At 41.2% G+C, this 26,144-nt stretch overlaps 1 protein-coding gene across 1 annotated transcript in view; it reads left to right on the forward strand.

Moving 5' to 3' along the window:
• Window positions 1-2,000: 2,000 nt before the first annotated feature.
• LOC308077894 (secretory carrier-associated membrane protein 1-like) overlaps window positions 2,001-26,144 on the forward strand; it is a 31,434-nt gene continuing 7,290 nt past the window's right edge. Inside the window, exons 1-5 of the mRNA XM_080418872.1 lie at window positions 2,001-2,210; window positions 14,981-15,058; window positions 17,489-17,599; window positions 19,932-20,040; window positions 23,358-23,486. Of these exons, the coding sequence (XP_080274998.1) occupies window positions 2,151-2,210; window positions 14,981-15,058; window positions 17,489-17,599; window positions 19,932-20,040; window positions 23,358-23,486 (487 nt within the window). The 5' untranslated portion in view covers window positions 2,001-2,150. The remainder of the gene's footprint in view (window positions 2,211-14,980; window positions 15,059-17,488; window positions 17,600-19,931; window positions 20,041-23,357; window positions 23,487-26,144) is intronic.

The raw sequence follows: 26,144 nt of genomic DNA on the forward strand, positions 1-26,144 counted from the left end.
CACCAGGTGGCCACAATAACCTACCTGACCTGGCGGAGACCTGTGCTCCGAGGAGCACTTTTTCTAGTTTGATCTGTTTCTATCTTGTGTTTTTTCTTTCTCTCCTGCTCATACTCAACCTCTATCCATTCCTGTGTAGTTCAGTTTTTGGTCACAAGGTGTCACTCTAGGCTCTTTCTCGAATTTTTCAGTTGAGCATCTGTTTCACAGCCTTCAATGCGTTTTCATCACTGGTAACATTATCACTGGTGGAAAAGGAACTTACTTGATTGATTGATTGATGTACTTTATTTAGTAAGACATGAGAACAACTCAAATTTCTTACTTAAGCAAAAGCATCAATACTGCAATGTAGAAATACTCTGTTACAAGTAAAAGTTCGGAATTCTAAATTTACTTGAGTAAAAGTATTGGCATCAAAATGTACTTATAGTACCAAAAGGAAAATAACTCATAATGCATTGCAGAATGTCCCATTTCACAAGTTTAAAAAAAAAATCTTGAAAATATCAGATCTACAAGCTCACAATATGTTGCATTGCGACACATTGTCTCGATGCAAAAGCTTGTAGATCGGCTATTTTCAAATGGCCAAAATGTATATGGGGCTGAGGTGATTCATGTATGTTTTGTAATAATAATCAAAATCTATAAAGTAACTAGCAACTAAAGTTTTCAAATAATAGAAGTGGAGTAAAAGTATAATATTTGCCTCTGAGATGTAGTGGAGTAGAAGTAAAAGTACTGAAAACTGGTAATACAAAACCCCCCCTCAAAATTGTACTTAAGTAGGCTACAGTACTTGTAGCCTACTTAAATGTACTACTTTACACCACTGTCGCTCTTATTTTCAGTTTGTCTTGCACAAAATTGCTTTCACGAAAACCTACTAGATTTGACCTCATATAGGCTAACCCGCTTATATCGGTGCATGTAGGTGTGTATTTTCTGTTTTGTTTTATGTAAACATTTTACATACATGTAAAATAAGGTCTTCCTGTGCTGATTTTGTATCAGCAAAAGCCCTACCCCCAGATACCAGGAGCTATTTCAATTCCTCCACTTTAATACCACACTATTTAGGTTTTTAATATACTGTAGAAGAAGGGTTCTAAAAGTGGGTCTGGGGAAGCCCAGGGGTCCTTGAGAGAGTTCCAGGGGGTCAGCAGCAAAATGAGTAAACCAGGGGTCTTCAACGTTTTCAGGCCAAGGACCCCCTAGCTGAGAGAGAGATGAAGCAGGGACCCCCTCTATATTGTACAAAATTGAGTTTCAGAAAAACTTTTGCTGCTCTTTTCCCCCTCTACACATATAACTATTAGCCAAAAATAGCAGATCTACAATAGCTCACAACGCCTCGCTGCGAGGCGTTGTGAGCTAGATCTGCTATTTTTGGCTAAAGTTCTCCTCAGAAAAGGGATACTAGGGTTCAAGTGGTTAATGTAAAAACAAATAATCATATCACGCAAAGATTTGGGGGACCCCCTGTAGTAACTCTGAGGACTCCCTAGGGGTCCCGGACCCCCTGTTGAAGACCCCTGGTTTAAACACTATTTTCCTGTACAGCAAGGGTTCACAAACTTTTCAGGCCGTGACCCCCCAAAATAATAACACTTGAACTTGAATTGTACACTACACAGCACACCACCTACCGACAGGTAACAGCAAAGCGCTCACCACGCCTGCTCGGGACAATCAAAAGAAGAAGACAGTTGTCACACAGGCAGTGTTGCCAGATCTGCTAATTATAACCCCCCCCCCCCCCCCACCAATATTTTATTTGAAAATAGCAGATCTACAAGCTCACAACACGCGTTGCGAGCTTATATATCAGATTTTTCAAATAGCTGATGTAGATGTTTAGAGTGCTCATGTGGCCCATAGTCGCTTCTTTTGGGCTTGTTTTCCTAGACCTGGTTGCTTGCTTCTCTCACATAATCGGGCAACACTGGTCACACAGGACGTGACGTAGGGTCTCTCGGTGTCACTCATTTATAACGCATGTCGTCACAGAGACAACACGGATATATTCTGTTCTAGTCAGACATTTACACTAGTTTATGGTTTAAACACAACCTCTGGACGTAAATACATATCAGTGTATGACTGAAGGACACACATAAACACAGTCTAGTGGGTTTTTCTCCATCATGTCAGACTTCGACAGCAACCCGTTCGCGGACCCGGCGGACGTCAGCAACCCTTTCCAGGTACTTTAGTTACACTGTTACTGCGTTACTCTGTTTACTGATGGCTGCTAGCAGCCAGTGTCAGGTGGCTCTACTGTACTGTACTGTTAGCTGCTGCTGCTGCAAATACCCATGTTCACATATCATCTATCTATCTATCTATCTATCTATCTATCTATCTATCTATCTATCTATCTATCTATCTATCTATCTATCTATCTATCTATCTATCTATCTATCTATCTATCTATCTATCTATCTATCTATCTATCTATCTAATAATCATATTGGACCCCACAAAAATAATCATATTTGAACTGGGGACCCCACAAACATAATCATATTTGAACTGGGGACCCCACACAAATAATCATATTTGAACTGGGGACCCCACACAAATAATCATATTTGAACTGGGGACCCCCCCATCCTGACCACTTGGAATTGTAGGCATTACATTTAGTTTGACTTGGTTCCACAGATAAACATTTTGAAAATGGCAGATCTACAAGTTCACAAATATGCCTCCTGTTGCGAAGCGTTGTGCGCTTGTAGATCGGCTATTTTAAAAATGTTTTGCCTCTTATATTATTTGACAATGTGGTAATTTTTTTACCCGTTTTTATAGTAGTTTGTTGATAACTTTTGATGCAGTAATGGTCTTTTTCTTTGGTTTTAAAAGGTCTTAAAAGTCATTGAATTGTCACTTCACTGTCATCTGGGGACCCCTCCAAAATCATGTGGCGACCCCCCTGGGGGTCCCAACCCACAGGTTGAGAACCACTGAGTTAACTGACACTGGGACGTCAGTACCAGAGTCATCTGACTAGTAGTTCCAGTGTTAACTGACTATAGCTGCTGCCTTACCATTGTTAACCAACTAGTTAAAGGGCAAGACCACTTTGGTAGAGGTTTGGGTTGTGTAGTTACCTTGCCATGATGTAACTCCAAAGGTGGACAAGACATCTAAAATAATTGCTCCATTGATTAGAAATTGATCCTTCAAAATATGCTCCTCATTGACTTACATTGTACGGTAAAACAGCTCTCAAAGTCACTCTTTTAGCACATGAACAAAAGCAAACAAAGCTGATTCAGACAATATAATATAGAACATCACCGAACTCAGTAGTTTTTAAAAAAAATATAATAATGTTAACTTCCTGTTGATTTTGCTATATTTATTAAGAAGAAAACCCTGACTGGATCTGCAGATCCGGATCTTCAAATGGTAAAATCAGCAGGAAGTTGACATTTTTATTAAAAAGTAAACAGTACTGGGATTGATGATGTTCTATATTGTCTGAATCAACTTTGTTTGTGTTCGTTTACGGGCTAAACAAGTGACTTTGAGAGCTGCTTTACCGTAGGATCTATTACAAGTATCAATTTCTAATCAATGGAGCAATTATTTTTGATTTCTTGTCCACCTTAAATTGGAGTTACACCATGGCAACTTAACTACACAACCCAAACCTCTACCACAGTGGTTCTCAAACTTTTTTGTCTCAGGTCACCCCTGTAAATAACTTTTTCATCCAAGGCACCCCTGAATTACATTGTTACTTTATAGAACCGTATATTTGTCATATTATAGTACGTAAAATCTTTCAGTATGTGTCACGAGGAGAACTTGAGAGAAAAGTAGTTTCCATTACGACAAATTGAAAAGAACTTCATACTTGACATTTAACCACAGCATCCCTATTTTGGGGGGAACATTCACCAAAAATAGCAGATCTACAAGCTCACAACGCGTCACAATGTGACGTGTTGTGAGCTTGTAGATCTGCTATTTTTGGCAAGGAGGTTTGGTGGTCCCTCTTACTAAGTATAGACTATAGAGGGTTTAAGTGGTTGAACTGAAATGATATTGATGAATTCCAAATATTATAGTATTCTGTATTCTCTATCCTGTATTCTGCGGCACCCCTGGACTTGCGTCACGGCACCCTAGGGTGCCACGGCACCCACTTTGAGAAACCCTGCTCTACCAAAGTGGTCTTCTTTCCCTTTAACAGTTAAATGCACTGGTAGTGACTTTGGCATTCCACTAATGCCAAAGTTAGCTGACTAGTAGTAAGCTGCTGCATTACTGGTGTTAACTGAGTTAATATACCAGTGTTAACTGACTAGTGCCAATGTTAACTACCATGGTTAACTATCTATACACTGACTGACTGTGTACATGGTGTAGTGTAGTGTTTGACTTGGTGCGTTGAGAGTGCTAAAACTACTGTTGTTCTTGTTTGTAGCTTACCTACCAACACTATATAAATATATATTCTATTATATATATGCTATATAAATCTCCAATAGCTATTATTTTGAGAGCATCATCTTAGCTGCATGCTGTCACAAGTGGCAAGCGATTCCTCTTAGGCTATAGATCGACTTTTAGACAATTGTGGTGATTTGTATGTCTGTGCCGGTGGACAGATGTAGCCTCAGGCATTGTTTATGTTTTGGGGTTTTCTGTTTATACGTAAGTACGTCTGTCAGTCCGTATGTCCCAGCCTTGTGAACTCCATCAATGGACCACCTTGAGGTCGTTTCATGACATTTGACAGACATTCACTCTTAAGCTACGTCTCAGGTCCTTATCTGATTTGTCCTATCTCCTACATCAGGGGTGGGCAACTTTGATGATGGAGAGGGGCCACCATATTTCCACACTCACTCCAGAGGGCCATATTGCATATAGCCTACTGTCGGGCAGACACCTCTTCTTATCTCCGTATTTTCTTTGCAATTCTATGTCACACAAAAGTTGCAAAAATAGCCGATCTACAAGCTCAAAACACGTCGCAGTGCGACGCGCTTTGAGCTTGTAGATCTGCTATTCTTGCTATTTTTGAATTGGAATCCTGACTTTTTTTTTGCTGTTTTTGTATTAGAATCCTGAAAAGCAAAATTTTAATTTAATTTCAAATGCATTTAGTTATACTTATGTTAACTTTATGAACTTAAATACAAATACATTGGAAATAAAAAAGACAATAGAATTTTAATACTAGTCATTAAGTTACTAGATATAGACTGAAGTAATTAAAGCGGGTCATGTTTGCATGTTTTGCCATTGTAACAGCTGAAATCAATAATATATCAGTATTCCGATATATTACCTGCGGGCCGCATTAGGTAAAGGTGGGGGCCGTTTGCCCATGTATGTCCTACATCCTACCTCCTACCTCCTACAGGAAGTAGAATTCGGTCTGCCATTTTGCTCCTTGTGTTAAGTCTCTTATGTGTGCATCCACACATGAGATACAAGTTGACGCTAGTTGTCGCAAGCCCTTGTTCCGGTTCCGGCCATTTCTGGCCGTTACTCAATGAAAAGCGGAACCTGGATATGCTCTTCAGACTCAGAGGCGCATCGGGACAGTCTTTCCGTTTTTTCCTATAACATGGGAGTGGATGGGACTTCCGATGACTTGTACCTTATGTGTGGATGCACCCTAAGGGTGCATCCATACATGAGATGCAAATTGACGCTAGGTTCGCAAGCCCTTGTTCCGGCTCCGGCCATTTCTGGCCGTTACTCAATGAAAAGCGGAACCCGGATATGCGCTTCAGACGTGCATCGGGGCGGTCTTTCCGTTTTTTCCTATAACATGGGAGTGGATGGGACTTCCGAGCGTCAACTTGCATCTCATGTGTGGATGCACCCTATGCCTGCTCGAAGGACATAGGATTAGGAAGCATCAACGAGGATGTAGGACGTAGGAAACCCAAGTGCTTCCTACCAGGAAGTCGTTCCAAGTTGAAACAGCATGACGCGTGATGACCCCGCCCCTCTAGCTGACAGTATAACGCCCCTACAAGCGAGGGGGGCCTATCACCTGTGTGTTGTTGTTGCACATTTTCCTCCTCTCCTCTCTCCTCTTCTCATTTCCTACATGTTCCCTCAGTGGGAGGGGCAGTGCAAGGAAAGGATGCAAGTGTAGGAAATGAGGATTTAATGTAAGCACCTGAGACACAGGTCAAAGGTCAAGGCCACTGTGACCTCACAAAACACGTTCATTAAATTCTTCATCCACTACATATACCGGTACTATTATGATATATGATATATTTATAACAATGATTCTCAAACACTTTTATGACAAGGACCCCCAAATTGATATTTATTTAGCCACGGACCCCCATCTGAACCGATTATGTGCCAGGGACCTCAATCAAAGTTATTCCACATTTCTCAAAAAATCTGGTTTATTAAAACATTTTGGCTACCATATGGCCCACACTGTCGCGTATGAAACTATTGTGTGTGGTAGTTGTTAACCCACTAAGACCGGAAACGCATCTGTGTAACCACTTTAACCATTATTTCATACTTTGGCTTTTCAAAAATAGCAGATATACAAGCTCATAGCACGGCACCGAGTGCCGCGCTATGAGCTTGTAGATCTGCTATTTTTGAAAAATCGTGAACATTTGTGCAAATCTTTGAATATATATATATATTTTTAAGCGAACAATTTGAACTCAAATCTTTGCTTCTACAACATATTTTGGCCAAATACATATCATTTTGGGGGTCCTTGACATGAAAAAAGTTTGAGAACCACTAATTATTGCAACATATGTTTTTTCAAAAAAGCAGTTTTCACTTTTGGACATACAGTTGTAGGGCCACCGCTACAGCAGAGCAAGCAGCCAGCGTGTTGACAGCACTGCCATGTCAATTATTCACGATAGCCTCCCTAACATTGTGACTTGTGTTTGTGACATATTTCCATGTTTGGTTGGCTTCCGTGTTGGCCTGAGAGCCTGGGGGAGGGGGGACAAATGGAGCTCCATGCCCTGATCTGTCTTCAATAGTTGATGCAATCGTATGTTTGAGTCACACAGTGACAGCTGGCGCTTCGGTCTTTACTGGATGGTTGTCCTGTTAGGATATAATCTCTCCCAAGGCAGCCGCTGTGCATCACATCACATGTAGGCCTGTCACAATTATTACAACTATTTTGCATAATCGTCATAATCGTTTATGTTGAAAATGTTTCATATATTTTCCACCGAGACATTGTTTGTTTACATCCGGGTTGAAAGAAATTCTGTGGATCGTCAAAAAGACTCAAAATAAGGTAAAACCGCTGGCAGTGGGGGATGAATTCATTAAGAAATACCTGGCAATTTCTTAATGAATTCATCCGCCACTGCCAGCGGTTTTTACCTTAAGAAATGCCTGGCAAAGGTGGCACAGTGGCGCAGTCGGTAGCGCTGTCGCCTCACAGCTAGAAGATTCCTGCAGGGGACGCTGTGGGCGCTGGGGGCGTGTTCTCTCCTCCGCGTCATCAGTGCCCATACCCTAGGTGGGGTTGGCGAAAGGGCCTTTCTGTGTGGAGTTTGCATGTTCTCCCTGTGTCCCCTAGGGTAGGTACCCTCATAAAAACATGCAGTAATCCTGGTCACTATACTGCCTCCCCCTGGCGGATGAGCTCGGCCCTGGCCTCCCTAGGTTGGCAGAGGGAGTGTAGTGCCCAGGATTACATAGACAATTTGCACTGGGTGTAAAAATGGGGGTTACAAAATCGTGGGATATAAAAAAAAAAAGAAGAAATACCTGGCAATGAATGTGTTAACTCATTCACTGCCAAGGACGATTTTGACGACTTTTTTTTTTGTGAGCCAAATATCGTATCGTATCGTTTGGTGAAATTAGTGTATCGGCACACCCCTAGCTTACTTCCATTGCGGTCCTTTCATATGTATGTGCAAATGACGTTGCATGCTGTGATGTGTATGTGTGTAATTGCACTTAAAGTATCCTAGTGCAAGACCATCTTTGAAAGGACAGCAGGTCAAACCTTGAGGCAGATGGGCTACAGCAGCAGAACACCACACCATGTGACACTGCTGTCAGGCTCACATGAAATGATCCATCCTGCCTTGTATCGGCGGTTCAGGCCATGGTCAAAGTCACTTAACAAATCGGCACAAAAGAATTGTGATGATTTATGTGTTTCATTTATAATCGACTAAATCAATTAACCACTAGTCCCTATTTTATGCTTAATTGTACAAGTGTCGCACTCACATAGTGAAAATAGCCAATCTACAAGCTCAGAATGCCTTTCATCGCGGCATGTTGTGAGCTTGTAAATCTGCTATATTCACAATTTGTTAGAAAAAAAATCTGCACACTGGTTCATGCTCCAAAGCTTAAACATTTATTTTGGTTCCTTTTTTACACCATTGGATGTGACGTTTCAAGCCTACCGGCTCTTCATCAGACACCGAAGTACACACACAAGCACCTACACATAATATTGTACTGAGTCAGCTGACCGGTGACCCAGCTGGCACCCATAACACCATCAATCATCAGGTATCAAATATGCAGCAACTAGCAACTAGCACACATGACAGGACATCAGGCTCACACCATCATAAAAGTCAAGTGAACAAGAAGAAAAAAACTGTCAAGGAGTTGACTTATACTATTTCGAGGTGCCTCTGCTACTCAAAAAAAAATGGTGGAAAAAGATAAAGACGAATGCATCAGTGAAACATACATGGACCCACGCCCAAAACACTTTTTTGAGATCAACATCTATTATCAAAAGTATACGCATGTTTTGTTCTCAGTGCAGATGAAGAGGGACCCCTAGGTTGTATCTTAGACCATTTTTGATATAAACAGGACTAAAAAACTAAATATAACAACTTTATAACAACAAAAATAAATGGAAATATAGAAAGGCTGACCCAGCACACGGACAGGCACACTACAGGTTAGGCTGCAAGTCGAAGTCCTCATTTAGACCCTTAGGGGCCAATGTCTCTAAAGTGTAAATCCAGAGAGCGTCTCGTTTGAGTAATAATGTGTTCATGTCACCACCACGTCTGGGCAATTTGTAGAATCGGCCTCATGTCTTAAACCAAATAATCTTTTTTTTATCCTATCGATTAGTCACCCCATGGAGACTTGAATTCATGGATATTTTTTGGTTTTGTTGCATTCCTAAGCCAATATTTTGATGACCAGCGGACCGGTAGGCAGCGGTTCCGGTAGGACACACAAAGGAGACTCTTTGTGTCTCCTACCGGAACCGCTGCCGGTCATCAAATCATTAATGATTGGCTTAGGAATGCGACAAAAACTAAAAAACATCCATGAATTCAAGTCTCCATGGGGTGACTAATCCATAGAAAAAAAGTCATTTTGGGGTGAACTATCCCTTTAATGGGTTAACATGGCTCTCTGTGTCACATCTTGTGACACTGGTTGGTAAAAAGCAGTGGCCCACTGCTGACTATAAGCAAAATGTTGTGTACACAACCCAGTAGACCAGTGGTTCTCAAACTTTTTCTTGTCAAGGACCCCCAAATTGATATGTATTTGGCCGTGGACCCCCATCTGAAAAGGTTTTTGTGCCAGGGACCCCCAGAGGAGAAGATTTATGTAAACAAAATTCAAAATGTTCCAAACATTTTTGTATATAAAAAAAAATAGCCGATCTACAAGCTCGCAGCAAGCTTGTAGATCTGCTAATTTTGAACTTTAAAAAAAATAAATGGATGAAGTGGTTAAACTAATTGTGATGCTATATTAACTACTGGGGACCCCCTGGGACCACCTCAAGGACCCCTGGGGGTCCCTGGACCCCACTTTGAGAACCACTGCAGTAGACTCTAGCTGTTGGCTGTGTACAGAAGTATAAAGATGGGTGCATTCTTGTGAATGTCTATTTTCAGCCATGTCCTGATAGGGCCTGTTGTTTACTGTAATGTGACAGGAAATAATCAGCTGACATGAGGTAGTAATGCTTTTCTTTTGTCTTTTACTGATGCATTCAAAATATCTTTTAATTAACCCATTAAAACCGGGAAAGCATCTGTCATTTTTAGATTTCTTTGGCTATTCAAAAAAAGCTCATAGCCGCGCTATGACCTTGTAGATCTGCTATTTTTGAAAAATCGTGAACATTTTTGCAAATCTTTGAATATATATATATATATTTTTTTTTAAGCGAACATTTGTTCAAATCTTTGCTTCATGGGCGTTCTACAAATGTCTTCTAAATCCTAACAGTTCTTTTTGGAAAAAAGGTATGTTGCTAATGCTATATATCAGTGGTACTCAAACCTTTTCATGTCAAGGACCCCCAAAATGATGTGCATTTGGCCGCGGACCCCCATCCGAAAATATTTTGTTCCAGGGACCCCCCTAGAAGCAAAGATTTGAGTTATTATATATATATATATATATATATATATATATATATATATATATATATATATACATACATACATATTCAAAGATCTGCCAAAATATTTCAAGATTTTAAAAAAAATAGCAGATCTGCAAAAAATTTTATAGCCAAAGAAATCTATAAAAATGACACAATCTATGCTTTCCCGGTCCTAATAGATTAAAGAGAAAAAAGCCAAAAGCAGCACAGCAGTTAAGATGCAGTTACAGGGCAAGAAAAAAAAAGTACTGTATTATAGGGTTAGGATCCGGAACCTCCAACATTGAGGAACCAGAACCGGGTTCCATCACATTTGGAACAGCTTCTGGAACCTTCTTTTTTTTTTATCACACTGTCAGTGCTGGTATGTGGACTTCACATTCTGCTACACAATTACAATACCAGTGGTTCTCAAACCTTTTAACCCATTAAGACCTGAGGCGACTCTTAAAAATGTTTTCTAAATCCTTTAGAATTTTTTTTTTTTTTAAAGAATCTAAAAAAAAAGTTTCAAGATTTTTCAAAAATAGCAGATCTACAAGCTCATAGCGCGGCACTCGGTGCCGCGCTATGAGCTTGTATATCTGCTATTTTTGAATAGCCAAAGAAAGCTAAAGTGACAGATGCGTTCCAGGTCTTAATGGGTTAATTTCAAGGACCCCATCATTGTGTACAAATGGAACGGGTCCATTTGGTTCCATTTGTACACTCTCAGAGTTACAAACGTGTAAGAGTCCATTTACCCCCCCAAGTAACCCAGAGGGTCCCTTTAGCCCACTTTGATAACCAGCGAGGCACACGTATATATTATATACTGCACTGTATATAGGAATATATAGGAAACGTTGAAGGGAACCGTTAAGGAATTTTGCATAATCGTCATAATCATTTCATTCATACATTTTCAAACATTTTCCAGAAATAGCTGATCTACAAGCTCACAACGTGTCACTTCGTGACACGTTGTTAGCTTGTAGTAAGCTATTTAATATTTCTTTGAAAGTATACAATTATTAAATAGGCAATGTCAGTCATTTCTTTGGATATTTAGGGTTATTTGTCATATCTGCCCTGTGCAATTTTTGATTACTAACCTAAAAGCCTGTACAATTTCGATTCATATGTTCCACTGTTCAATGCCATGAACACAATTAAATCGTTAATCGCGATTGTTTGTATGACAATTGTCAACTTAAAATTTGCAATCATGGCAATCCAAATGGGACCGTCAAGAGGGGATCGTTAAGAAACCAGAATAATTAAAATCTTTAAGGATCCCCAACCCTCCAATATAGAACACTATACACCCTCAACAGTGCTAGCAGCTAGCATAGTGCAGGATAAAAGAAACACAAGAAAACGTACAGTAAGCATGTCAGATAGTGTCCATGGATACTGTAAGTCATTTCATCATTAGCGTCTTCATCAGCCTCTTTATCAGTATCAGTTTGAAAGCAGTGTGACCAGTGAGTCTGAATATGTTTGGCAGTAATAATAAGGACATTAATTAAAGATTAATCGTGACTCTGAAATATTGATGGCCCTGGTCTGGTGACAAGTAGCAGCCTGTGTGTGTGTGTGTGTGAGAGAGACTGTGTGTGCACGCCACGCGCGACTGTGTGTGTGCGCGCCACTGTGTGTGTGCGCGCCACTGTGTGTGTGCGCGTGTGTGTGGTGGAGAGAGGCTCCATAACATTAAGAGTAAGCGAGGCAGGAGAAAGGCTGAACAGGCCTGCTCTGGGAGGGATAGCTGTACGCCTGGAAAACACACTGGCCTTTAATTCTTAGGATCCTCTTGAATGAAACTAGTGCATAACGGAGCACAACCCATGGTAAGATGACCTTTTTAAATGAATTAGCTTTATTGTATAGGCTATAGAATAGAAATATGCGACATTAGCATGGAGAGGCAAGGATATACAAAGGGCTACACTGAAAATTCCAATTTGCCTTATACAGTAGCTCTGTTTTGTAATGTTTTTGTTATTTCTTATTCGCTTCAGTGTTGGAACAGAATATTCGCTAGTAGCCTGATTTTCTTAAAATCAGTGGTGCAGGTAAGGTCTGGGGACCCCCAGGCAACGCAAGCCATTCTTTTTTGTATAGCACATTTCACCAAGGAAATTCAATGTGCTTTACACAAAACATCAAGTAAAGGAAACACAATAATACAATTATAAAATGACATTAGGATGCATAATACAAAAGAAGCAAAAATTCATAGATAGTTACAGTGCAGAGGAGAACATATAAGAGAAAAATGTCTTTAGTTGTGTTTTAAAAGAAATAAGAGTAGCAGCAGACCTGCAGTTTTTTCCCCCAGATTATGTGCTGCATTAAAACTAAATGCTGCTTCCTCATGTTGATTTGTGGTTTTAGGAACAGAAAGCAGACCTTTCCCAGATGACCTGAGAGGTCTGGATGGTTCATGATGTTGTACAAGATCAGAAATGTATTTTGGCCCTAAGCCATTCAAAGCTTTATAGACCAACAGTAGTATTTTGAAATCACTTCTTTGAAAACACAGGGAGCCAGTGTAAGGATTAAGAACTGCAGTGATATGCTCCACTTTCTTGGTTAATTGTAAGGAGTCGAGCAGCAGTTGAATCAACTGCAGTCGGCTGATGGATTTTTTAGGGAGACCTGTAAAGACACCGTTAAATAGTCAAGTCTACTGAAGATGAATGCATGGACATGCTTTTCTAGATCCTGCTGAGACATGAAAGTCCTTTAACCCGTGCTATATTTTTGAGGTGATAGTAGGCTGACTTAGTGATTGTGTTAATGTGGCTGTTTAAATTTAGGTCTGTGCCCATGACTATGCCAAGGTCTTTTTTGGGCGCTGAGCTTTAATCTGTCTGTCTTGGCTCGAAAAACCCCCGGGGTCCTTGAGGGGGTACCAGGTAGTCCCCATGCAAAATTTGATAATATAGCATCAAAATATAGCATCCATATCTAATAAGCTCACAACTTATTAGAGTCCGACACGTTGTGAGCTTATACATCTGCTATTTAAAACAAATCTTAAATGTTTCTATACCTTTGGAATATTTTTGAAACATTTTTAACAACCGAAATCTTGTATGGGGCGGTCCCTGACACAAAACTATTTTCAGATATTAATTTGGGGGTCCTTGACATGAAAAGGTTTGAGAGCCACGGTTTAACCCATTAGAACCGGGAAAGCATCATCTGTGTCATTTTAGATTTGGCACAAAACATTTTCAGATGGGGGTCCATGGCCAAATCAATTTGGGGTTCCTTGCCACGAAGACTACTGATTTAGAAAGCATTTGTAGAATCGGCCTCAGGTCTTCATGGGTTTAAAATGCTCTTGAACGTGCAGAAGGGTTTAGCAGAGCTAGCATGCTAGCTGAAGGTTTTTTATGAAGCCGGTCTTTATCACAGCATGGTAGCCGAGCACAAACCACTGGCTTCTGATTTCTGTTTCTCTTGTCACGACAACCAGAGACGTTCACCACCCCGCCTGGAACTCATGAGCCAGGGTTATATTTAGACCCGTTGGGGAAGACAATTATTGGAATCATCCCCACTTAAAGTCTGTATTGAATTATAGGCTCTGGTACATTTGCAACAAAGACATGCTGACGGTAGAATAGTAACTGCTGGATATCATTTCCTTCACTTGAGGAAATTCTCTCTCAGTGGAAATTACTAATGATTTACATATCGTTACTGTCGGGTGGAAACCTTGCATACTTTTGAGGAGAGAGGGGAGGGGAACCTGTGTTCCAATGGATGCAATGTAGTGTGTGTGTGACACTGGAGTATTGACAAAGTAGGTCATTCATTATATTGTCACAAAAAAAGAAAATACATAAAACGTTGATATATGGACATACAAGGTTTCTGTCCGACAGTGACGATATACAATTATGCATTTCCCTGGGATTTATATTCCGTTTCCTTGACGAGCAGGGTACTAAAGAATGTGATAACATCTTGTCGTCATCGTCACAAAATGGTTTCAGTAACGGTATGTACAAGCAGCACATGTGAACATTTCTACTAATAAGACATTTCTACTATTCCTTATTCATCACGCTCCTACTGGAATACAATTCAGTTTGATTAAAGGAGAACTTCACCCATTATAAACCTTATCTTCATATAATTGGTCCTCACTAATCATTATAAAATGGAATAATTTACATTTACTCACTCTGCGTCGTTGTTCTTGCATTAATAATTAAACAAAAAGAAACATATATTGTTTAAATCTTGTTTGATATTACCAAACTTGCAGAACCATAGGCTTTCTTGGGTTTAAAATCCTCTTAGCAGAACCTTGTATTGAATTTCCTGTGCTTTATTTTGCAAACTGCTAATAAAGTATTCAATCAAAAAGGAAACTATTTAAGGCACCAAACTTGCTCATCACGAGCAGTTAGGGGTTCGGTGTCTTGCTCAAGGACACTTCGTCACTAACCCAGGGTGAGCCGGGGATCGAACCAGGAACCTTTCGATTCCAAGACACCCGCTCTACCTCCTGAACTCACTGCTGCCCCCTTGTGTTTGAGCAGTTCTAATTTAAGTTGTCGTCTTTTGTGTTTTTTTTTATTGTCTTAGGACCCATCAGTGACACAGGTGACACACACTCCCCCCGCAGGCTTGGAGGAGTACAATCCCTTCACAGATGGCAAAGCAGTGAGTACCAACCATAGACTACACACACCTTTGCCTCGATTACGACTAACTAACGATCATTTGAAAAACTGAAGTGAAAATTACTGATCTACAAACTCACACCGCGTCACGATGTGATGCGTTGTGAGCTTGTAGATTGGCTATTTTCACAATTTTTGTATGCCACTCATGCACAACGAAGTATGATACAGTCTTAAGTGGTTAATCAAAATAATCAATTTAGTCGATTATAAATATAAAAAAAAATATTTTTTTTGTTGATTCATTGATTGAAAATTATATTTAAAAAACCTTGTTTCTACATTGTTTGATTATAACTTGGTTGTTGGTTCTAAATATAGTTTTTGAATATATATTATCGGTTAACTGCCCAGCCCTGTTCCACAGTCTGTTTATAAAGCTACCATGTTAATATTGATTGTCAATTGAATTGATTAAACACTTCTAGGCTAATGGTTGTAAAGAGAAATTAATACAAGTCACTAAGCAAGTTGTACCCAGGCCAGGACAAATACCTGAAGTGAACAGCTTCTATCAGCAACATACTGAGAGGAACCGGGAAGGAGAGCTGACAATGTCATTTAGATATCATGTTATTTAAACAGATGCTAGGTTCATTGTTTACCTGGTATCCTATAGTTTCAGTGCACATACTGTTATTTAGATCATTGGCTCACAAAGTGTCGGGGGGGGATGTGTAAATATAGCATCACAATCATTTTAACCACTGTAACCTTTTATACTTTGCGCTATTCAAAAATAGCAGATCTACAAGCTCATCTGCTATTTTTGAAAAAAACATTTTAGCAAATCTTTATATATATATATATATATATATATATATATATATATATATATATATATATATATATATATATATATATATATATATATATATATATATATATTTTAAACATTTGTAAATCTTTGCCTCTGGGGGGTCCCTTGAACAACATATTTTGAGATGGGGGTGCGCGGCCAAATACATTTAAAATTAGACATGAACCACTGTGATAGACAGACAGGCAGTCCAGACAGACAGACAGACAGACAGACAGACAGCAGTGCAGTAGTAAATACAGGACAGATAGAGTCAGAGGCAGGAAGCACGTGGCTGTCTGGGCCAACACTAGAGGTTTGGCAGCTACAGGGACTGCAGTGAACATGCCCTGGAATCTGCAGTGACCAGACTGGGTAGAAAATGAAGATCAATCAAACTGTTTACTACTGCTACTGCTGTGCATCAGTGGTGGTAAAAGTACTCACGTTTAATACTTAAGTAAAAGTATCAATACTGCAATGCAAACATACTCTGTTAAGTAAAAGTCTGGGATAAAAAACGTACTTGAGTAAAAGTACAAATTATTGGTATCAAAATGTACTTAAAGTACCAAAAGTAGTAAGTACGCATTATGCAGAATGTCCCATTTCACATGTTTTCAAATGTTTCTGAAAATAGCCGATCTACAAGCTCACAACTCGTCAGTATGAGTGAGCAGTGCATCCTGATTATTGTTCATCTTTGGGAGAGCAGAATTCCTGAAAAGGATGCAATAGTGTTGGTTATTAATGTATTCAGAGTCATGCACCAATTTAGAAAATGCCTGACTGTTATTTGTTACAATTTAGGCATTTGGCAGACGCTCTTATCAAGAGCGACTTAGCAGAGTAAACTTGAACGCAGATAAGGATAATTCCTTTTAACAGGACGTTCATGAAAGTCCTTGCGGGCTTGTTGCCAATGAGGGCCTGTGAGCAATTAGGGGTTAAGAGTCTTGCTCAGGGACAAATTTCATTTCATCGACACATATGCTGGCGTGGCCTGGAATCGTACCTGGGGCAACCAGGGCCTCTGGCTCCCTAGGCGGGCTCACTAACCACTCAGCTAAGGCCGCCCGCTAAGAGAACAATAACTTGGATACCAGATAAGTAATTAACCTATTATCTGTCTAAACAACATGCTATCTAAATAATGTTCCATACATTTGGTCAAGAAAGTAACACAAACATAAGAACAAGTGATCAACATAATATCTACATAGTAAAGTAGCATCTATCAAAAAGGTGACGAGAAGGAGAGAAAAGTGCTAGGGGGTGAGTCTTCAGACAACGGCGGAAAATTGGGAGTGAGGCTGCAGTACTGACTGTAATGGACGTGAGAAGCGTTGTCCAGGGTGTTTAAGGGAAGGAAGAAGAGTCTTAAGACGCGTGGAGCGTTGTCCAGGGTGTTTTAGAGAATGGAGAAGAGTCTGGGACGTGTGGAGCATTGTCCAGGGTGTTTTAGGGAAGGGAGAAGAGTCTGGGGCGTGTGGAGTGTTGTCCACAGTGTTTTAGGGAAGGGAGAAGAGTCTGGGACGTGTGTAAATGTGTTTGTGTTTTGATAGTGTAAATGTGTGTGTTAATGTGGTTGGATGTGTTCTGTCCTCACAGACGGCTCCGGCTACGGCCCCGCCCAGACCAGTGGCCCCCACCCTAAACGCACAGCCAGCTATCATGAAACCAACAGAAGAACCTCCACCCTACTCACAGCCTCAGTCACAGGTAACCACCTAACCCTAAACCCTAACCCTAAACCTAAACCCTAAACCCACAGAGGAACGTCCACGCTACTCACAGACTACGCCAATAAAACCATGCAAGGTCATCATGGTTTACAGCGGAGTGCAGTAGTTGATTAATTGATTGATATCTTGATCATGAAAAAAAAACATACGTCACATGTAACATACATCCTCCATACAGCCTCCATAATCAAAAGGATATCGCAAAAAAAACTTACAGCTTGTTTCCATTGCGATCCTTAGTATGAAGTGTGTATGAGGTCATGTAGTGTGGAGCTGGTGAGTGCATGAATGTATAGAGTTCAGGATGTGCCAATGTGTCCCTGGGCACATATGAAGATGTTTCGGATGTGCAGGTCACTCAAAGTGGGTGGTGGGGGGGGGGGGATACATACAATATATATTTACAATATACCATCTACAATATCGATACAAACGTCCTGAAAATAATAATAATACATATATCTACACTAAAACAAACAAACATAAAAATAACACAGGAACCCCAAATACCTACTACCTACTCAGTTCCATATTTAGAACCAGCTTCTAGTGCTGCTGACCCTCATAGCCGTTCAAGATAAACCACAACCTCAAGTGGCTTATTGCGGTTCTAAAACGGATACCAAATGTGGCAAATGAATATCGTGGACATATTCCAAGAACATTTTCCACAATGACACAAGAAAGTAGTCCCTGTGACTGCCAGTACAAACCAGGAAGCTGCTGTGCAAATGAATCGAAAGTATCAAACGTACAGAGCGGTACGCGTCATAGTGTCTGCCTTGTTTTTAATAGTGATTTGTAAAACCTTCCACATAATAGGTAAACAAAGATACATCCATGGAACGGCACACTGACTATTGTAAACAACATAGGCACAGTGGTACTGATACAAGCGGTCCTAGTTTAGCGGGACTCAGAATCATGAATTGGGACTACAGTATTTGAGAAAGTAGTATAACTAACTATTCTAATAATTCTGGTCCATGCTCATGGGGTAGTTTTGAACAGGCAGAGAGTGGTGGTAAAAGTAACAAAAAGTCCATTGGAAGAAACTATATTTGTACAGGGCATGAGGATCATTTGTTATAATGATACTGATAACGTGCTAAGTTGTTATGACACAAGGCAACATGTTGCAATAGCTCACATTCATTCATTCAATTCATAATCAAAAAGACAATGAGTCCAAGGCACTGTTCAAAGATAAAAGGGTTCAATACAATAAAAATCTTGTCACGGCTAGTTCAATTCTTTTTTTCATCAGACAAACAGGAAGCAAACAGGAAGCTCACACAATGCCACAGAGACAAGACATTAAAAAGTGCAAACACATTGTGCTAGCAGTTAGAACACGAATGTAACGAATTAGGGCTAAGAAAGATCTTAAATTTAGAAGTGTACACTGCAGTATATTTGTTCTTTGTGGGAAACTGTGTCATCCATATTCCTGTTTGAACACAGTGACAAGTGACGCGCAGGGTTGCTTGTCCAAGAAATCACGAGATTAACGGGAGAAATTACAACTCGGGGTCACAGCGAGAGAAAGGGTTCCAAATAGGGAGACTCCGGTGACAATTGACGCTAGGTGTGGTAGTACATGTAACCAGTCAGTAAAAAACAGTGTTTTTATTCAGATCTTAAATGATATTATCTATTTCCATGTTGTTCAGCCCTACTAAACACATACACATAGATCCGTGGTTCTACAACTTTTCAGGCCGCAACGAATCATGTTTGAACCGGGGACATAATTATGTTTGAACTGGGGACCCCCCACCCTGACAAGCACTTGTTGAGACATTACATTTAGTTTGACTTGGTTTTACAGATAAATATTGTGAAAATAGCTGATCTACAAGCTCACAACGCCTCTTCCGAGGCGTTGTGAGCTTGTAGATCGGCTATTTTCACAATTCTTGCCTCTTTCTAACGTAACATTTGGCAATTTGGCAAATGTTTGACAATTTTCTATAGTATTGTTTGTTGATTACTTTTCACGCAATAAAACAAATCATTTCAGAAATGTCACTTTATAAATGTGCAGATACCCTGTATACACTTATACTGTATGTTGGTTTGTTTACTGTTGAGTGAGAAAACAATGTTGCACATTAAGCCAATCTGGGAACCTTGATTACTGTAAATCGCTTTGGATTAAGCCTAAATTGTAATTGTACATTTGAGGACCCCCCTGGGGGTACCAACCCACAGTTTGAGAACCACTGACATAGATTAATCAAGAATATGAAATCCATTTTGTGTGCGTTTGCGCGCGCGTGTGTGTGTGTGTGTGTGTGTGTGTGTAGGAGGCTCCGGCAGCAGCTGAGTTGTTAAGGAGACAGGAGGAGTTGGAGAGGAAGGCTGCAGAGTTGGACCGCCGAGAGCGAGAGATGCAGAGTCTGAGTGCATCTGGAGGTTTGTAACAAACACCTGCACACACCTACACACAACACCCACACACTGTAGAGAGAGAGAGCGATGCAGAGCCTGAGAGTGCATCTGGAGGTTTGTAATAAACACCTACTGTACACACAACTACACAACACCTACACACACCTACACGCCTGCACACACATCTAATGCCTACACAATAGCGAGAGAGAGCATCCGGAGGTTTGTAATAAACACCTACTAGAGTTTCCCAACCACTGGGTCGGGACCCATTTTTGGGTCGAGGACTCATTTTCATGGGTCGCAAGCAAATATCAATTTTTTTTTGGTTTCCTACATTTTTTTAATTATTATTATCTCAAAAGATATTCAACCCCCCCACCCTCACCCCGAAAAAGAAATCGCACATTTTCCAAATTCAAAAACAATCAAAGAAATTCCATAAATCAGAAGAAAAAACTAAAAAGTTTTAAGAAGTTGTGAAAATAGCAGATCTACAAGCTCGCAACGTGTTGCACATTTGCACATGTCCCCTGGGTACCTCTGATACGGCCATATATGGGCATATCGGTCGGATCAGGGGCACAACATACTGTACTGTAGGTGCGGGAGCTCTAGTTAAAAATGGTCGGGCTTTCAGACCTCTTAACACTTTCACAACACATACACACTGTAGTACACACATACACCTATACTTGATCCCTTGATTGGTACAGCAGTAAGAAACACAGAGCGGATAGGAAGACAAATAAAGAACTATATCAATACAATATCAGTGAAAATATTGATTGAAACCTTTATTTATTCTCGAAAAGAGCATTGAGGTTTGCCCTCATTTGCAAAGCTGTCGAGATCACACACACACACACACACACACACACACACACACACACACACACTCACACTCACACTCACACTCACACTCAAATCAACAATTAAGACGCGTACAGATCCAAAACGCAGAAATAACAAAATTAAACCCAAACGAAAAAGTTAAAACGTAGGGAGATTTGAGAGCAGGTTATTACATTGTCCATATAGGATATTGGGGCATACATTTTTTAGCGTGAGTTGTAGATTGTTCCATGAAACTGGAGCATCAAATCAGAAAGCAGATTTTCCCAGTTCAGACTGAACATCCGGAGACGCAAGTTACTAAGCCAGTCGTTTGAGCTGGAGTGCTGTTTTTCCACTCTTACCAGCAATATGATCTATGGTGCTAACCTCCCATCAATAGCCTTAAAAATAAACTGGTGCCAGTGCCTATATACTGTATATGGTGACAGTATCAGTACAGTATTTTAATGGATGCAGACGTCAGGATGGATGTTAGTGATGTTGAACACTACGTGTCCTGCGTGTCTGACGCAAAATAATCCATAATGACACAGCAAACTGACTGTATAATAACTATGATTATTATTTGTGTATATATATATATATATATAGTAAGTAACAACAAAATGTATTTTTGCACGGATAGCGCTACAATGGTAAATGTTGCATTTATATAGCGCCGTTATCCAAGGTGCTTTACAATGATTGTGCATTACATTCACACACACATTTACGCACGCACGCACGCACGCACGCACGCACGCACGCACGCACGCACGCACGCACGCACGCACGCACGCACGCACGCACGCACGCACGCACGCACGCACGCACGCACGCACGCACGCACGCACGCACGCACGCACGCACGCACGCACGCACGCACGCACGCACGCACGCACGCACGCACGCACGCACGCACGCACACACACACACACACACACACACACACACACACACACACACCGATGGCAGAGGAATCCATGCAAGGCACCAACCTGCTCAGCGGTAGCAATTAGGGGTTCAGCGCCTTGCTCAAGGACACTTCGACACTAACTCTGGAGGAGCCTGAGATCGAACTGGGAAGCGGCCGCTCTACCCCCTGAGCCACTTCCGCCCACAATGCAAACAACACATCCTTGTTGAAATCATAGAAAAACTAGAAAAAGTGCTCCTCGGAGCACAGGTCTCCGCCAGGTCAGGTAGGTTATTGTGGGCAGCAATGTTCGGAATTCGCTAATCAGGATGGAATATAAAAAATCGGACAGATCCATCTTGATCACTTGACTATAGAGATAATGTGTAATGATTGCATGATGTTTGGACAAAATTTGTAGGAGTAATATAAAAAAGAAACATCGGCCTCCTGGTGGCGCTATAATAGGGCAATGTTAAAAGGGTGGCGTTTGTTCTTCAACGCGAATGTGCGTGCAAAGTTCCACCGCAATCGGACGCTGCGTTCATGATTTGCGGCATTTTGTTCAAAACGGGCTACTCCTGCAAACTTTAAATGTCGATGTTAGCCAATCAGGATGGAATATGAAAAATCAAACAGATCCATCTTGATCACATGACTATAGAGATCATGTGTACCAATTTTCATAAAATTTGGATAAAATGTGAAGGCTTAATCTAAAAAAATATGTTTTACATAAGTCGGCCTCCTGGTGGCGCTAAAAAAAGGCTAATGTGAAAAATGCAGGGCAGATGTTTTTCCTTGGCCTCTAGGGAGTATGCGTGCAAAGTTTCACGCAGATCGGTGCAGTTATAGTTAAAAACGCAAATCGGCCTTTTATAGCGCCACCATGAGGCTGATTTGAACATTTTCAAGTGGCATTTCTTCCTCTGCCTAGTGGGAATGTGCGTGTGAAATTTCACGGAAATAGCAAGCTGCGTTCATGATTTGAGGCATTTAGTTCAAAACGGACCAATCCTGCAAACTTTAGAAGCAAACCTTAGCCAATCAGGATGGAATATGGAAAATTGGACAGATCCGTGTTGATCACATTACTATAGAGATACTGTGTACTGATTTGCATGACGTTTGGATAAAATCTGTAGGAGTAATGTAAAAAAATGGGTTTAGCACAAATCGGCCTCCAGGTGGCGCTATAACAGGCCCATGTGAAAAATGTGAGGCAGAGGTTCTGAATTGGCATCCAGGGAGTGTGTGTGCACAGTTTCGCAGCGACCGGGCCAACGGTGCCAGAGATTAGCTGTTCACAGACGGACACACGGACGGACGGACACACACACACACACACACACACACACACACGGACGGACGGAGGGTAAAACATACTCTCTCGCCATGCCTTTCGGCCTGGCGGAGACAACTATGACAATGACGATTGTTTATTGGACCAAGCGGAGCGCACTTGAAATGCCGCTGTGTAGCCAGAGCCGTTGCGTCTCATGTGTAAACCTGCGTTGACTGTGACTTGCCATATTGCACCACCCTCCTCATTAGCATAAATTCTATTGTCTTGTCTCTCTTGTTTCAGGTCGAAAAAACAACTGGCCACCTCTGCCACAGAAGTTCCCCGTAGGACCGTGCTTCTATCACGACATCACTGTGGACATTCCTGTTGACTTCCAGAAGACGGTTAAGATCATGTACTACCTCTGGATGGGTGAGCTTAAACCACACAGCATTTGGCTATTCAAAAATAGCAGATATACAAGCTCATAGTGCGGCACCGAGTGCCGCGCTATGAGCCTGTAGATCTGCTATTTTTGAAAAATCGTGAAAATGTGTGCAAATCTTTGAATATATTTGAGTTACTTAAAATGAACACAAATGTTCAAGATTTTCCAAAAATAGCAGATCTACAAGCTTGTAGCGCTATGAGCTTTTAGATCTGCTATTTTTGAATAGCCAAAGTATAAAATAATGGTTATAGCTCAAATCTAAAATGACACAGATGTGTTCCCGGATTGAATGGGTTAAAGCTGCTATATAAAAGGTATTTGAATGAATGAAACTATACTGTAACCTATGGTAGAGTAGGAACACTGGCACACATATTCTGGGGGGAATGTTCACCAAAGATAGCTGAGCTACAAGCTCACAACGCGTCGCAACACCGATCTTCATGAGCTTGCAGATCAGCCATTTTTGGCGAAGAGATTTGGTGTAGAGTGAAAAAAAGTGTTCAAATTACAGTTGCAACTCGGGTCTAAAGGTGCATTCCCACCGAAAGATATAATATTTGTTTGAGCGGCGCGATTACATGCAATTTGACATTAACTCTGTAAATACGATTGTTCACCTTTTGAATTTACATCACCTCTGCTCAAAGTTGTGCTTAAAATATTTCCCCAAATGTTCCAGATTCTCTGAAAACAGCAGATCTACAACCTCACATAGCGATCCGTTGTGAACTTGTAGATCTGCCATTTTGAAATAGCCGATGTGTTATAGGGTTAAAGTGCTGATTTTTATGCTAGATTAGCTGATTTTGCTGGGGACCCCCTGGAACCTCCTCAAGGACCCCTGGGGGTCCCCAGACCCCACTCGGAGAACTGCTGCTTTAGACTGATGGGTTACCTTACAACTGTTGACAGAATTATAGTTATTTAATCAGACACAGAATCATTTCTACAATGTAGACTAAAACGCTGGTATTGATTGACCTGACCACGGTTGTGTTAGATAAGATGTTTGGTTTTCTTTGTGGGAACAGAGTAGACAAACAAGCAACAAGGTTGTTTGTTAACCAGTTAAATCCTATTTCTTACGTCATCATGTGGCAGCAAATCTACAAGCTCCAATTAAACTTGGATATAATTGTTTAGGTTTTATTGTCTATACTTCTGGATTCAAAACCTGATCAAGGATTTTCAGTCAGGACCCATTAAACTCAGAACAATAGTAGCCTGATTATCAGACTGAAGCTTCACGAAGCTCAGTGGAGTGGGCGGGTCTATGGTCTGGAGCCAGGCTAGAACAATAGGAGATGCTAATTCTGTTTTAACCACTCTCTATACTTAGTAAACAAATACGTAGTTGTCCGCTCTTTTTTTCCCTCTACACCAGGCCGGGATTCTCAAACTTTTTTTATACCACAACCCCATATTATGAGGGATTTATTTTGGCGGCGACCCCCCCCCCCCCCCCCGCAAACTGAAACTGAAAAGCTATGGAGGTGGTTCAATGTGCACACATTTGTAATGGATCATTTAGCCAAAATATGTTGCTAGAACCACCAGAGTTTCTTGATCCACCTCACGATTTTATCTTTGGCCACCGACAGTGGCGTTTTTCTCCATCGCGGCCACTGTTGGTAACTGGTCTGGTTGTCTGTCTGTGAGAATGATCTCCCCGGCGTCTCCACACGGTAACGTTACATCGCAATCTAAATTTAACTCTGCGTCTGCGAGGGTACAGATGGTACCAATTGGACCCGTGGTCCTGTACCCTCTCGCTCTCGGACTAACAAAAACAGCAAAAAAAGCGGACTAACAAAGCCACCCGCTCATATTGAACATAGTTCCTAAGGAAATCGTTTATGAACAGAGCTTAATCAGTTTGTGTTCATCAGCAAGGGCTTGTGTGTGTTGTCTCTTTGCTGCTTATTCTGGGTCGCTGTTGAATGTGTATGAGGAGTCAAGCAAATAGTTTGTTTGATGGCAACGACCTCACTTTTTTCCTTTTTACTGTTTCATGATTTTTTTTAAAAAGTCATATTTTTTGGATGCCACTGCGCGAGCCCAACGGCACCTTCCCGTAACCCCACTTTGGGTCGCGACCCATAGTTTGAAAACAATCTACAAGCTCACAACATGCCACGTTGTGAGCTTTTAGATTCATTGGCTATTTTGGAAGAATGTTCCCCCCGGAATAGGGATGCAAGGGTTGAAGTGGTTAAGCTACACCTAGAGAGGGCACGGTGGCGCAGTCGGTAGCGCTGTCGCCTCACAGCTAGAAGGTCCTGGGTTCGATTCCCGCCGGGGACGCTGTGGGAGCTGGGGGCGTGTCTTCTCCTCCGCGTCATCAGCGCCCATACCCTAGGTGGGGTTGGCGAAAGGGCCTACTCTGTGTGGAGTTTGCATGTTCTCCCCGTGTCTCTCAGGGTAGTTAATACCCTCACAAAAACATGTAGTAATCCTGGTCACTATAACGCCTCCCCCATGACAGCCAGGGAGCCTGATGGAGGGGAAAGGAACTGGTTGGAATAACGTGTTCCTTCCACGCGCTACGTCCAACCAGGGAAACTCTCCCCTGTCAGGTGACAAGAAGGTCAGTTGGCTCTCATGCATTGAAGGAGGCATGAGCTCGGCCCTGGCCT

The sequence above is a fragment of the Gymnoscopelus braueri genome (genome assembly GCF_963280865.1).
Source record: "Gymnoscopelus braueri genome assembly, chromosome: 22".
NCBI lineage: Eukaryota > Metazoa > Chordata > Actinopteri > Myctophiformes > Myctophidae > Gymnoscopelus > Gymnoscopelus braueri.